The 12,975-nt window shown below is 37.8% G+C and overlaps 1 protein-coding gene across 6 annotated transcripts in view; it reads left to right on the forward strand.

Annotated features, from left to right (window-relative positions):
- piezo1 (piezo type mechanosensitive ion channel component 1 (Er blood group)) overlaps window positions 1-12,975 on the forward strand; it is a 59,008-nt gene that overhangs the window by 17,643 nt on the left and 28,390 nt on the right. For 3 of the 6 annotated variants that reach the window (XM_061040562.1, XM_061040567.1, XM_061040564.1), the window contains exons 2-11: window positions 4,289-4,384; window positions 4,712-4,877; window positions 5,143-5,284; window positions 8,456-8,693; window positions 9,420-9,633; window positions 10,723-10,894; window positions 11,305-11,376; window positions 11,674-11,746; window positions 12,463-12,566; window positions 12,837-12,916. In XM_061040562.1, coding sequence (XP_060896545.1) covers window positions 4,289-4,384; window positions 4,712-4,877; window positions 5,143-5,284; window positions 8,456-8,693; window positions 9,420-9,633; window positions 10,723-10,894; window positions 11,305-11,376; window positions 11,674-11,746; window positions 12,463-12,566; window positions 12,837-12,916 — 1,357 coding nt within the window. The remainder of the gene's footprint in view (window positions 1-4,288; window positions 4,385-4,711; window positions 4,878-5,142; window positions 5,285-8,455; window positions 8,694-9,419; window positions 9,634-10,722; window positions 10,895-11,304; window positions 11,377-11,673; window positions 11,747-12,462; window positions 12,567-12,836; window positions 12,917-12,975) is intronic. The other 3 variants (XM_061040565.1, XM_061040563.1, XM_061040566.1) reach the window with 3 other exon arrangements.

Below are 12,975 nucleotides of genomic sequence, written 5' to 3' on the forward strand. Positions count from 1 at the left end.
ATTTACATGTTGTTTTTAAAAAATAATTATTTCTTTTATAATGGTCCAAACTAAGCCACTAATGTCATATAAAGTGTTTTCTCTATGAAAAAAAAGCTCAAGGTTTATATCATTGTTCAGAAAACTGTCGGGATAGTCCTTAAATGATTACTTCCCCACCTGTTGGAGAACAATGGACAGTGTGAACAGACACAGATAACATACCGACACAGCATGGATTGCCTGAGTCACTTGGCCATGATGAACCATATGAGTCACAAACATTACCGCTCAAAAGTTTGAGTCAATTTGAAATGTGATTGAAAAAAAACATTTTGAAAGAAAAGCTAACTTTTTTTTTTATTAAAATGAATTTCTGCTTTGAAATGAAGAAATAAGAAACCTTGAAATCGTCATCTATAGCATATACGTTTTGGTACACAATAGCAGTCTTAAGAAAAAATCAAAGTCTGGTTCAATTTTCAACATCTTAACATGTTAAGACAAGATGTCTTAACATGTTAAGATGTTGAAAATGAGGAAATGAAGAACACACCTCCAGTTTCTAGGTCATTTTGACTAAACATCTTCACGTTGTGAGAACAATGGTTTTATTTAAGGCTGGGGGGGGGGGGGGGGATTCCACGCAAGTACTAAGGCAGCATTATTTATGGCACTTGTTGAATATCAGAGGCAATGCAGCACAGAAACATCCAGTATACAAGAATATGTAATAAAGGAAACAAGATTGTGGCTTACCAGGAGAAGGAGCAATAAACATGTGAGTGAAGTATCAGTAGCTTTGATATCCTGGAATCATACAGGCTTCACCAGAACAGCCTCTGGTCATAACAAATGACTTCATCAAAAGACTTACAGTAAGGTGTGTACTTAACAAAACCCCTTTTGTGTAGGCTATATTGAGTTCATGTTTGAGTGTTCTTACTCTATCAATCTTTTATGACATTGTAGTTTGTAAACTTAGTGCGACATTATACAATCGAGATCAATCCAGGGTCTCATATGCCTGTTCATAATCCCTATCTGCTCACCAACACAAACTTGATTCTATGATTTGCGTTGGACTGTTTTGTGTTGAAAGTAATAGACAAAGAGATAAAAACTAAACCTTAAAAAAAGAATTCTAAAGGAAGCCAGGTAGGAAGGGTGATGTTTACAAAACTCCCTCTGGTGTGGTCCAATTCCTTCAGACAGGCAGGAAGGCTACATATTTTCTACTTCAGTCACTGGAGGAAATAACAGAGAGCTTGTGTGTTTGACTTTTATTCTGTATCACAAGTCAAGTTTGTGTCATACAATAACTTATGAAAAGCAATTCAGAGAGAAAGGGGAAAGAAAGAGTGAAGTTAATAGAGGTGTAAACAAGATTGTTACGGATGTAGTTTTTTAAAACTGAACTGACCGTTCAGTTGATTAAGGGAAACAAATGTAAAAGTCTACAGCCCTGTGTATACGTCCTCTACAGGCTGCAATGTTCAAACTACAGTGATGAATATGGATATACAATACACTTTGCACTAAACAAAGTGTTCATCATGGAACCCTTCCTATGCCTGGGGAGCACAAACCGGTTCAGCAGAATTATAGCAATGTAGGCCTTCCTGTTGATTGAAGATTCCTGAATGTAACATTGAAGATATTGAAGTGAGGTGCAGGATGCAAAGATGTTCAATTAGCTTCCCTTAGCTATGCATTGGTGAGTTTTTGGTGGAACATGAATCAAACCAATCAGAGTGTCAGCTCCCAATCCCTTTAATAGCATGTGCACCTTCAGGGTAGGTGCCCCATCATTTAATATATTTTACACCTGCTCAGCTCTGTACATGCAGAACACACACAGGCCACACAAGTGTAACAGTGTAACTTCATTAATTGTTCAAATCTCCAGACTTGCCAACAGGACCTTCTGTAAACTAATGTTCTGTGTGCTTTGCATCGAATAAAGGTCGGCTGAAAACATTTGTTTACATATTTTGTTGCTGCTGGAATCCATGGTTATATTCTCTAGTGCATGGGTAATTAACACTGGAAGTCTGTATCGATATCTGTGGACTAGATTGTTAGTTGCACTCATTGCTATGTTTGAGGACCTTGAGAAACGTAGCTCTTCATTACACGAGAGCTTGTGGGTGTCTGTATAGAGTGAGTATGCATGATTGGCAGCTTGGTGACAGTCTCATCTGGAGTTTTGTTCTGTGCGGAGCTCGAGCAGGAATAACCCGAGGGGTGAAGCAGGCGTGTATGAAGTAGCGTTGAGCTTCTTCTTGTCTTCTTGCATCACCAGATTAACTTTATGTTTAAAGTAAAAAAGAAGACGCTGTTGGATTTATCACAACCTATAATGTTGAAGCCATTGTATTTAATATAGATGAAAACATGCTTAACAACACATTTGCTTTTGTTTAATGAACAGCCCTCCGTTTTTTTGTCTGTGATTGTTCATGTGTGTCTGAATGATTCATTTAACAAGTGAAGGCTCCGAGTTGTGAGTCAGGTGTTACATTTCAACATGTGAGTTGTGTAGAGAATCTTTAGGAGATGCACTGGAAACAAAACTGAAGGTAAAATAAAGTTGAACATAAAGATGGGACTGATAAACCTGTCGCCTCCATGTGAAACTGTAAACCAACAAACTGATGGTGAGCTGATTATTATCACTGCACGTCTTAAACAAGAGGAAACAAGAGGAAACAAAGCCTGCACGTTGTTTTATCTCAGATCTTAATGTCTGCAGATTGACTGCATTACTTAAAGCTATCCCCCATTTCCCCCTTTAACTTACATTAAGACAAAGTAAAACTGCAGATACTTTTCTTTATGGGTGAGAAATCTGCAAACTGAGACAAATGTGTAGGTTCTCCTCAGATGATGATGACAGTGCACTGAAATGGCTTTTCATAAAACAATTAACTGTGACCTCTTAACCAGTTACAAGAGTACTTACTGATGGTGGCTGCTTTCCCTATTTCACAGTGTTTTAAATGGATTCCCTTTGGTGTCAGAAGGTTGACCAGGCACAATAAGCACTCTCAACATCACAGGTCTAAGGAAATAGTGAAATGCACCACTACTTTGTATTAGTGCTTTAAAGACTAAAAAGCAACCCAAAAACTATCCTAGAGACTAATTGATATTTAAATCAGTATTTCTTCTATCAACTTAAGTTTGGGGTTAACAAAAAACTTCCAAAAAATGTTTAATGCATAAAAGCCACAACAGAGGGCTTCTTAACACAAAGAAAAAAACTTGACAATGATAGAACGTTAGTGGAATACTTTTCTACATTTCTCTCTCTCTCTCTCTCTCTCTCTCTCTCTCTCTCTCTCTCCTGCATGTAGTGATATAGTTTTTTTATCCAGCTTTTTTGTTCCTGCTTCCATATAGAGCAGGAAGTGGGATCAAATCACTAGGAATACATTTGGATATTGTTGATAGCAGGTCTGCTTGTCTTGTTCTTGTGTGCGTCTTCATCTTTATCTATGTTATCTTTCTGTTTGTTTTATTTTCATTCAAACTTTATTTGGTGTGCTGACTAAACCAGGTCTCCACCTGAAAAGTTAAATGAAGGTTTAATTAGATCACTATGTTTCAAACAGCATGCTTCTTCTCTTTTTGAGGTCTCACATAACTCACATGGAAGACTACGCTAAAGACTCCATGTCTAATATAGACATGAAGGCTTGCTGTAAGACCTATAGGGCGTCAACATATTCAGGGTATACCTCTCATGTTTTAGAATAATGTCAGAGGACAAAGGCTGATACTGACAAGTCATAAATGTTTTCCATTTTTTGACACATTTTTTGTTAATTGATGTTCTATTTTCTTTTACATTTTGTGATGTCCTGAAAAGGTTCCTCCATACCCTTTCACCTGACCCCACATTCCCTAAGCTTACTGCAACAAGCAGAGTAATTCCACACACCCTCTCGAGTAATTAGGCTGCGCGAGGCCATGTGTCCAATTGGACAATGATGTGAGCCTCCAGTTTGTATAGAGTTTCTTGTTTTACCAAAGTAGGTTGAATTAAACAGGTTTCATGTTTATTAATGTTAGTTTGTATTCTACATTAGGTTCCCACTTTGTCCCCTGTTGTTCACATATTTTCGTGGTTGTGTATAGGATCATATATGCTTTATTGCAGTTTCATGTCTTGCTGAAGATCAGAGATAATGAGCATGCTACGCAAGATATTATGGTATACTAACTTGTAATAAATGCTGGAATCTCTAATTGTAGCCTACGTCAAAAGAAACTTTAGTTTGATGCTCATGTTTTCGTTTTGCAGCTTGTCTTCTTCGCTACAATGTCCTGTCCCTGGTTTACTTTCTCTACCTGCTTCTGCTGCCATGGTTACTGTGTCCAAACAAACACACAATCAAAGGTAGGATCATTTGTGTTGGCACTCATATTGGATTTTTCTCATTTTTTTGTTTCCATGCCCCGAGTTCTTAAACATACAGTATGTGATTGACTAATAAACCTAAGAAACTTTTTTTCAAACATTAGGGCCATTATTTTAGCCAGAAAATTTGCTGGGAAAGTTACCTGAATAGCTTTGGATTTTTGACTGTAGGTTAGCCAAAACAAAGCATTTGAAGAAATCTGTTTATCTAAGTTCACTATAAAGAAGATTCAATACACTGTGGAGGCCTTTCTAATGGAACTTCCTCTGCTTTTTTCACGTGTGTCTCATCTCTTTATCTTCCAGGTCACACTGGTCGGTTTATCAAAGTGGTATTCTGTACCAGTGTCCTATTTGTACTGGCTCATATCTGCTTCCAGACGGTACTGTACACCTATCCTCCTCTCAACATTGCGATAGGTGATAACTGTTCACGATGGGACACTATTTCCAGACATATAGGACTGTCCAGGTAGGTGTTAAGTTTGATTACGTGTTGCACCTTTAATTCTTTACACTGTTATTGATGATTGCTTTTTCTTATCAGTGAAAAACACTAAATGGTATTCAGACAATGGTCTACTTTTTGTGCAAAGTTGATGCCCATGTATTTCAATTTAGGTCTTGATTGAAGAAGAAGAATATTAGGCACAATTTTGCATCTGCATGCATGTGTTATATTATGAAATGCTGGCCCTCTTTTACCCTTTCCATACATGCATGTGTTTGTCTTGTAGGCTTCCCTTGGAAGATCCTTGGAATGTGTTACGTCTGCTGTGTCCTGACCTGGGTGTGTGTGTGGTTACATTCGTTACAATGATCCTCTGCAGCAGATTGGTCAGGAACAGAGAAATGGTAGCTGCTGCCAACATTACGTCAGTGAGTATCTGTGTGTTTGTGTTTGCAAAAATGTTAATGAATGATTATTTTGTGGAGCTGTTTTATTTAGTATTTTAACTGGATAACCAGTTGTATGATAAATTATTCTCACTGTCAGATTAAATGAATAACCTAATTTCTTCTTTTTTTTTTTTTAAACAAAAAGAAAAACGAGACCTGGTTAGGCCTTATTGATATAGTTACTTTAAAAAAAAATCTGCAGCCAAGACAGGCTTCCCGTTTATGAGTACCTGATAAAACTGAAAACCGAATTCCTTTTATCTTCTTCATTTCAATCTAATCAGTAGCTCCAACACTGACAGGCTTATGTCTGTGATTTATTGAAATGATTTTCTTTCTGTCTCTGTAGTAGGCACACATATCTAAAGTTTTTTTTTTTTTTGCTATTTCTGGCATAATTTCTTCCTGAAATGAAATGTGTTGGTACCATGTGGATTACTAACACAATAATAGATACAAAACCCGAACCCCTAAAAGCAGCCAAGTGTTTCTTTAAACACTGTCTGTAGTATGTAGGTTTGAGCTTGATGTTTTATATGTAGGGTTCTCTCAATGGTGCAGGAGCAGAACTTCCTCAGTATATAAGGGAACAAAAAAATATCTTAAATATTCTGCGGTGACTCACTCCCTCTAGCCTTCATACACCAAAGCTAGTATGCAACTCCTAGGTCAGGCGTGACTCTGTGGACCCTCTCTTCTCTGGGGGGCTAGTTCCTTCGCTGATTCTTTTTCAAGTCCTTTATCGTCTTTTACATTCTACAGACTGAGTAGGTTACTGTCCTGACACAAGCCAGTCAGCTCTCCTTCCTACTTTAGTTAGGCCTTTAAATGTTATCTGCCATTAGACCAGGTCTTTGGGAAGGCAGCAGACTTTTTAGAGAGCCCTTATTGATCTTATCTGTCTTTCCCTCTCATTTACCTGTCCATTTTTATGACAGAGTTATATGATTATTGTTCTTGTGAAACTTTGGGAACCTTACTTTGCAAGCTGTAACTTGCACCTGATTTCATGCCAACGCACCATAAGAGTAAAATAACTGTTTTATTTGATGTTTTTCTTCTTAGTTTTTCCTTTGCGTTCTATAAGTAATGTAACAAATGGCATGTAACAATATGCTGTTTGACAGATTTCCAGTTTTTCTTCTGTAGCCTTTCAATGTTTTGAGTAAGTTGTAACCATTGCTGACATACTGTGTGCACGATGTAAAGGAAAGAGTGTGCCAACTTTTCAGCCCTAATTGTTACCATGCCTTCTTGCTTTAGCTTTGCCGAATATAGTTGATCTTCCTACTCTCCCGTCCCTCAGTCAGATCTGTGTATTTTTCCATCTCACCTTTTTTTTTTTACCCTCTCACTTTCATTCTTTTTTTTGTCTCCAAGGCAACTGCCCAAACAAATACTACAGAGATTTGGGTCAAAATATGTGGAGGGGACAATGGAGTACATACTTGCACCAATAAGTTATATAAAGGCAGACGACTAAATTGTCATGTAAAAACAAAGAAAAGAAACTATGGGCTTTTAACATTTAAACTCAGAAACGGTCTATTCAGTGAACTAATAGTGAGCTCCAACACTGAGCAATTGTGATTCTGTTTCTGGTGATAGTCCACCTCCTGCTGGCTCTGAGGGTTGGTAATGGTTTTTAACCCCTGATCTCTGGAATAAAAAAGGTGGATTTATGTTGAAAAGCTTCTTAATTCCTTCATAATTATCAATTATTACAAATAAGCAACCCATATCCAGCAGCAGATTGGCTTTCATGCATTTTGGAACAAGTGTAAAGGGAGCAAGTTTTGTTGAACACTCAAATTTGCTACAAAAAAAGAACTTAAGATAAAACATTTTCATGCACATAATTCATGCATGAGCTGCAGTGTTTACAGCAGCTCCGCTATGTTTACCAGTGTGTTTCAAACAGTGTCTGCCTAATGTCTAGGTTGTTTTGACCAGGAAGTGTATAATAGTTTATCAGTGCTTTTATACTTCAATGCACTGCTCGTAAACTTGTAGTTAATAGTGTTTGAGGGTGAAATTACGTGCACCTCTTGCAACAACAAAAAAAGTAATGCATTGAGATTCCATTTTGAATAATATCATCTACCAACATCAAGCGGGTTCCCTAAGCTAACAAATCTCCTCTTTCTTAATGGATACTTCTACACATCAATACTGTCACGTTCTTTAGAAGGTGGCAGAGTCGTGAAATTCCTAGCGCAGTGATATAATAAGTAACGTCAGATATTAGCCACCTGTTGCTGAATGTCATGACAGAGTGTTTTGCTTCTTCTCTTATGTGCTGGTTCTCACAGGGATATTAGATTACTCTCTGAGTATGTGTGTGTGTGTGTGTGTGTGTGTGTGTGTGTGTGTGTGTGTGTGTGTGTGTGTGTGTGTGTGTATCTAAAGTTGTTGGCAGTGACACAAAAGAAGGGGGTGTTCTGTTTTTATTAATAGTCAGACAGTTGTAATTAAATGAGAAACATGAGAGCTTGAGTATTTCTCTTTAATGTTTTACAATGAAGAGTGACAACATGCTGCAATCTCTCTGTGTTAAGTGTACCATTAAAACATTCACTACTGCCCTCTACTATAAATCTCCAAACTGCACTTTGCATTACTTGGTCAAAAAAAATAATAATAATGGATTCGGTATGAGCTCCTTACTTATTATATTGTTGATGTTTTACATTGTGTTAGCTTTATGTGTCTGACAATCAAAGTCTGTTTTTATTATAGATTTGACTGTTGGTGTTGTCCTTGTTTAAGTTTTCTATTTGTGAACAGGCTGAATTCCTGTCAGCTGTGTGCTCAATATCAGACTTTAACACTTCAGGATAAGATGAGGAAATCAAATGACTGAGTTAATATTAAGGGAGCTTTTCCACAAATGTTCTTTTCTTAAAACATCACATGTATTTTAGTTTGGTATTCAAATATTTCTTGGGAAATTAGCACAATATACTGCAGCTTTTTGCAGTTTTTAAATTTTGATAATCAATACAACCAACAACAAATCTGTTACGTAAACCTTTTATTTCTAGGTGCTGCATCGAATCTGTAATTGTAGAAAACATACACAATTGTCATTTGTGAGACTCAACTCTAGCTTTGTCATTGTAACTTATTCTTCTCCATCTCTCCACTTAGCTAGATGATGATGTAACAGATAACACTACAGATGATGAAGTGGCAGATGAGGAGGAGGAAGAGGCATCAGAAGAAGAAGATGAGGAAGAGAAAGAGAGGTCATTACCTGGAGACCCTGATGAGGAAGTTTCCCCAGTAACCAGAGCAAAGCAACTGGCTGAGCGTCTGAAGGCCACAGCACCCAAAGTTCTGCGGGACATGGGGAGAGTCTTGGCTGTCAGCCTTCTGGCCTTAGCTGGTAGGATTTGCGTTACATCAAAAACCTTATCAAGTGTCCATATTATTTCAAAACGCATGAACAAGGAGGTGAAAAGGTGACACCAAAGTCTGGTGACTGGTACAGTGAGCAATTATTTTCCATTAATGATTATCAAATGACCATAGATTCTGCTTTTTCCTACCTGTCAGGCTCCCTGAAAGGTCACACGTGAAAATCTCATCCGGCACACTCCAATTCTTTCTTGTACATCATAGTATCATAGTCAGAAAACATTTAAAATGAGTGCCATAATGGCTAACATAATGGACTCTATTTTCACAGTCTACAACATGTTGTCTGAAACACAACACGTCTAACTACATTTTGCTAGTTACACTGCCTAAAATTGATCAAACCAAGCAGGGGTTAAGCTCTCTTGAATGCGCCATCCTGGGTTCATCACCGAGAACTATTTCATTGTGCTAGTTTACCAGGTGCCCGGCGCAACTGGCTCTTACAGGTCGCAAGATCTTACACTCTGATTGGTTCGATGAATGTTTCACCCAACTATGTTTATCACGTGACTTTCCAGGGAAACCCATCTCTTTGCGCCCTGTGCTTAACTCTGTGCCCAGATTATGTGCTGTCTAACTAGCAAAATGTAGAAGGACACAGCACAAACCACTTTGTGCCTTTTAGACTGTCATAGTATGGGCCCTGGTTTGAATTGAAATGTCCCTGACCACTGCTCTTTTTTCCTCCCAGGCATCACACTGCCCTCTGCCTTCTCAGCTATCTACTTCCTGCTTTTCATTGGTGTGTGCACATGGTGGGCGTGCCACCTTCCTATCAGTCACCTGGGCTTTAATGCGCTGTGTGTAATGGTGGGCTTCTTCACATCGGGGCACATGCTTTGCCTATACTTGTACCAGAGTCTGCTTTCTCAGGCCTTGTTCCCTCCACACACCCTTTGGGCAAGGTAAGCCTGATGGACACTTTACATAAAAGGATGAAACTTTTCAATTCAATAGATTTTTTTTATTCATGTATTGGCCCCAGGACAATTCCTTACCAGGTGAGAAGCAAGCTTCCAAGTTTGTAGCAGACAGTAATACAACCTCTCTGCCTTCCATTGTGATTGGCTCTTTAATTGTCAGCAGGCAGTAGAGATGATCAGAGATGTGCCTTCATTGTTGTAGGAGTCTTAATCAAACTTTACAAATAGTCATAATTGTGGCACATTGATATACTTTCAAATGTCCCTCAGCAGTATGAAGCAGTAAGGCAGGCCTACCTGTCCAGCTTTTCCAACCTGATTTAACCTGATTTAACCTGATTTAGCCTGATTTAGCCATCTGATGTTCTCAGTAAAGTTTTACATCTTCTCAAAGCAATTAAACATATAACAACTTCAGCTGAGTGGGAAGGAATAACCAAAATATGTCTCACCTGGTACTCTAGTTGGCCAAAATGCACTGAAACCTCTGGCACTTTCTCCTGAAGTATGAGGAACAATCATGCAAATCTGAGCGATGATCCCTCTGGTTCTCCTGCTTAAGCTCAACCTGACAGCCATCTTTGGATTGAACGAGACCAACACTGTAACCCTCTCAATGCATATATGAGGGGGCTAAATGTAATACTATTTCCTTTATCCTGTAATTAGACATACTCAAAGGCACCACAAGGTGGCATAACCATACAACCCATTCAAAAACATTAGTGCATGATGCAGTTAATTAGAGACATTTCAAGCCCAGAAAAGTATTTGAAAAATATCAGGATCTATACAAAAAAACAAGGTTGTATTTAAAATCCATCTGTTAACTACAGTATTTAATTGAACAATACTGAAATAGCATTCTGGGGTCCTCTACAGGCAATATTAAGCTGTTTAAAGGCTACAAAGTACATTCCCTTTTCATCGTTTTTTCACATCATTGAACAGAGACATTATTTAGGAAACATTCTCAAGATTGTCAGCTCTTTTAGAATTAGCATTTGTTGCATAAACCAATGAGTAACAGTATCCTGTTGTATCTGTCTCCAACCCCTCTCTTGTGTCTAGACTCTTTGGTCTGAAGGACATCATCATACCAGGAAACTGCTCCTCGCCCAATGACCTCAACCTTAACGCTGATCATGATTGGCCGGTTTATGTCAACCCTGGAATATTATTCCTTCTCTACATTACTGTTGCAACTGTTCTGAAAACAGGATGCCATGGATCACAAAACCAGGTATGTTCTTTTTTTTTTTACTGACTGGAGAGTTTCCACAGCAGAATAAAACAATATTACAAAAAATAAATACAAACATTTCTTTGAATGTTTAGATGGATTGGTTTGAAAGATGTTAAAGGTGGTGCAGATGCATGACAAAACATGCTGTTGCTTACTGGCATTCTGTGTTTAGCAAGTTTACTGTTTCACTAACATTTACACTAATCAGTGCAGCAGCAAAATTAGATAAGCTAAAATAAAACAAGAAAGAATGTACTTTCTCACATGATTAGTCATTGGCAAATCAAGAATGAAGAAAATGATTTCAATTTGAACACAGGTTCTGCAACCAAAACAAAACATCTCATTGATATTGTACATTTCTTAATCAAAAAATTCTTTCAATTTGTAACTGCATGTATGTTCAGCAGATTGGGGAGAAGAAAATGCAGGAGAAAAGCAGTGCGTTAAAGGAGGAGGAGGAGGAGGAGGAGGTCGTGGTAAGGTCATAGAATATACTAAAAGTTGATGATACACAGGTAGAGGCTCATATTTATGTGACAACTATTCATTAGGGTTCATTTTATATAAACTTTCAAAGTGCAGTGCTAAAGGCTGAGATTTACCATCTTTGCAAACTATAATAAGAAAATTTGTATTTCACATGTTGATATTAATAGGTGTTATTTTTAGAAGAATTAAATGATGACACCAAATGTTTTAATAAAATCTGTTCACATTTTCATGGAGGTGTGATACCTGCATCCTAAAAGTTCTGTTCTCTTCTCTTCTTTAAGATCATGCTTCTGCCTGTGGGAACAGAAAGCAGCGGAGGAGGAACGGCTACAGGAGATAGCCAACAAGATCTGGGTATCAAATGCTTGAATTCTCTTAATATCATTCTAAAAAACTTCATCTTTTAATGTATTTTCTTCTTTTAAAATGACTCTGAATAGACAAACCTTACAACAGTAGAATATGTGTTTAGGATTTAGATTTTTACAAACACTTGATGATGTAAAAACTCATTTGTGACACAGAAGACTATGACTATGAAGTGACCCTCAAGATGGAAACTGTATTAAAAAACAAATTGTTCTCTCATTCAAGAGTTGGTTTGTTTTAATTGCATCAACCTTTTAGTTTAGTTCATTTCAAATAAACCAACTTCACATCAGCTTAAACCCAGTGATAAAATGGATGAAACATTTGGTGGTCTGTTAAAGACATCGTCCTTAAGACTTTGTTACGAGTCATATTGGAAAAAGCAGTATATCTATTCTATTTTTTCCTCTTTGCTGAAGCCAATCCCAACTGCAGAAAGAGGGGTACACCCTGGCAAGGTCAAAACATTTGAATTTGTTGCCCTAAGTATTTAGTGCGTTGATAGCTGATATCATGGTCAGACAATTTGATGGGCTTCAAACAAGCCTCCCAGATTAGGGAACTTGTTTTTAGAGGATACAATTAAAGCAACCAGTAAAACGATCCATCCATCCCTGTATCTCTCTCTCTCTCACTCTCTCTATTCTCTGGATCCATCCATCCATCAACCCAATGTTAATGTATTCATTTATTTTTGGCAGGTGATAGTGGCCCCACCGTTGGCCAACAGAGTGAAAGTCCATTTTTCCTGCTGGGAAAGGTGGTCATGCAGCAGAGCTATGTCTGTGCTCTCATAGCTATGATGGTAACTATTGTAAAAACATTTATACTTTTATAGAATAACATTTATCGAGCAATATAGTAGACTTTACCTTTAGTCTAACTTTAAATATGCAAAACTGAACTTAATGGCTAACAATCACAGTCAGGAGTCTTTAAAAACAACTTGATTTCTTCCCGTTTTAGCTCCTGTAAAACCTTCAGTGGCCACATCAAACTATTGATCTCATAGATCATAATTTTCCTTGTTCTCATGTGCAGTTCTCATGTGCTGTTTTCATGCCCATGTTTTCAGGTTTGGAGTATAACGTATCATAACTGGCTGACGTTTGTGCTGCTGCTATGGGCTTGTCTCATCTGGATTCTGCGTGCCAGGTATTGTTACCCCTGACACACTGGCAGAACAAATCAGGAAGCTAAAAAACATCCTGATA

This window comes from Labrus mixtus, chromosome 6 (genome assembly GCF_963584025.1).
Source record: "Labrus mixtus chromosome 6, fLabMix1.1, whole genome shotgun sequence".
NCBI classification, from domain to species: domain Eukaryota; kingdom Metazoa; phylum Chordata; class Actinopteri; order Labriformes; family Labridae; genus Labrus; species Labrus mixtus.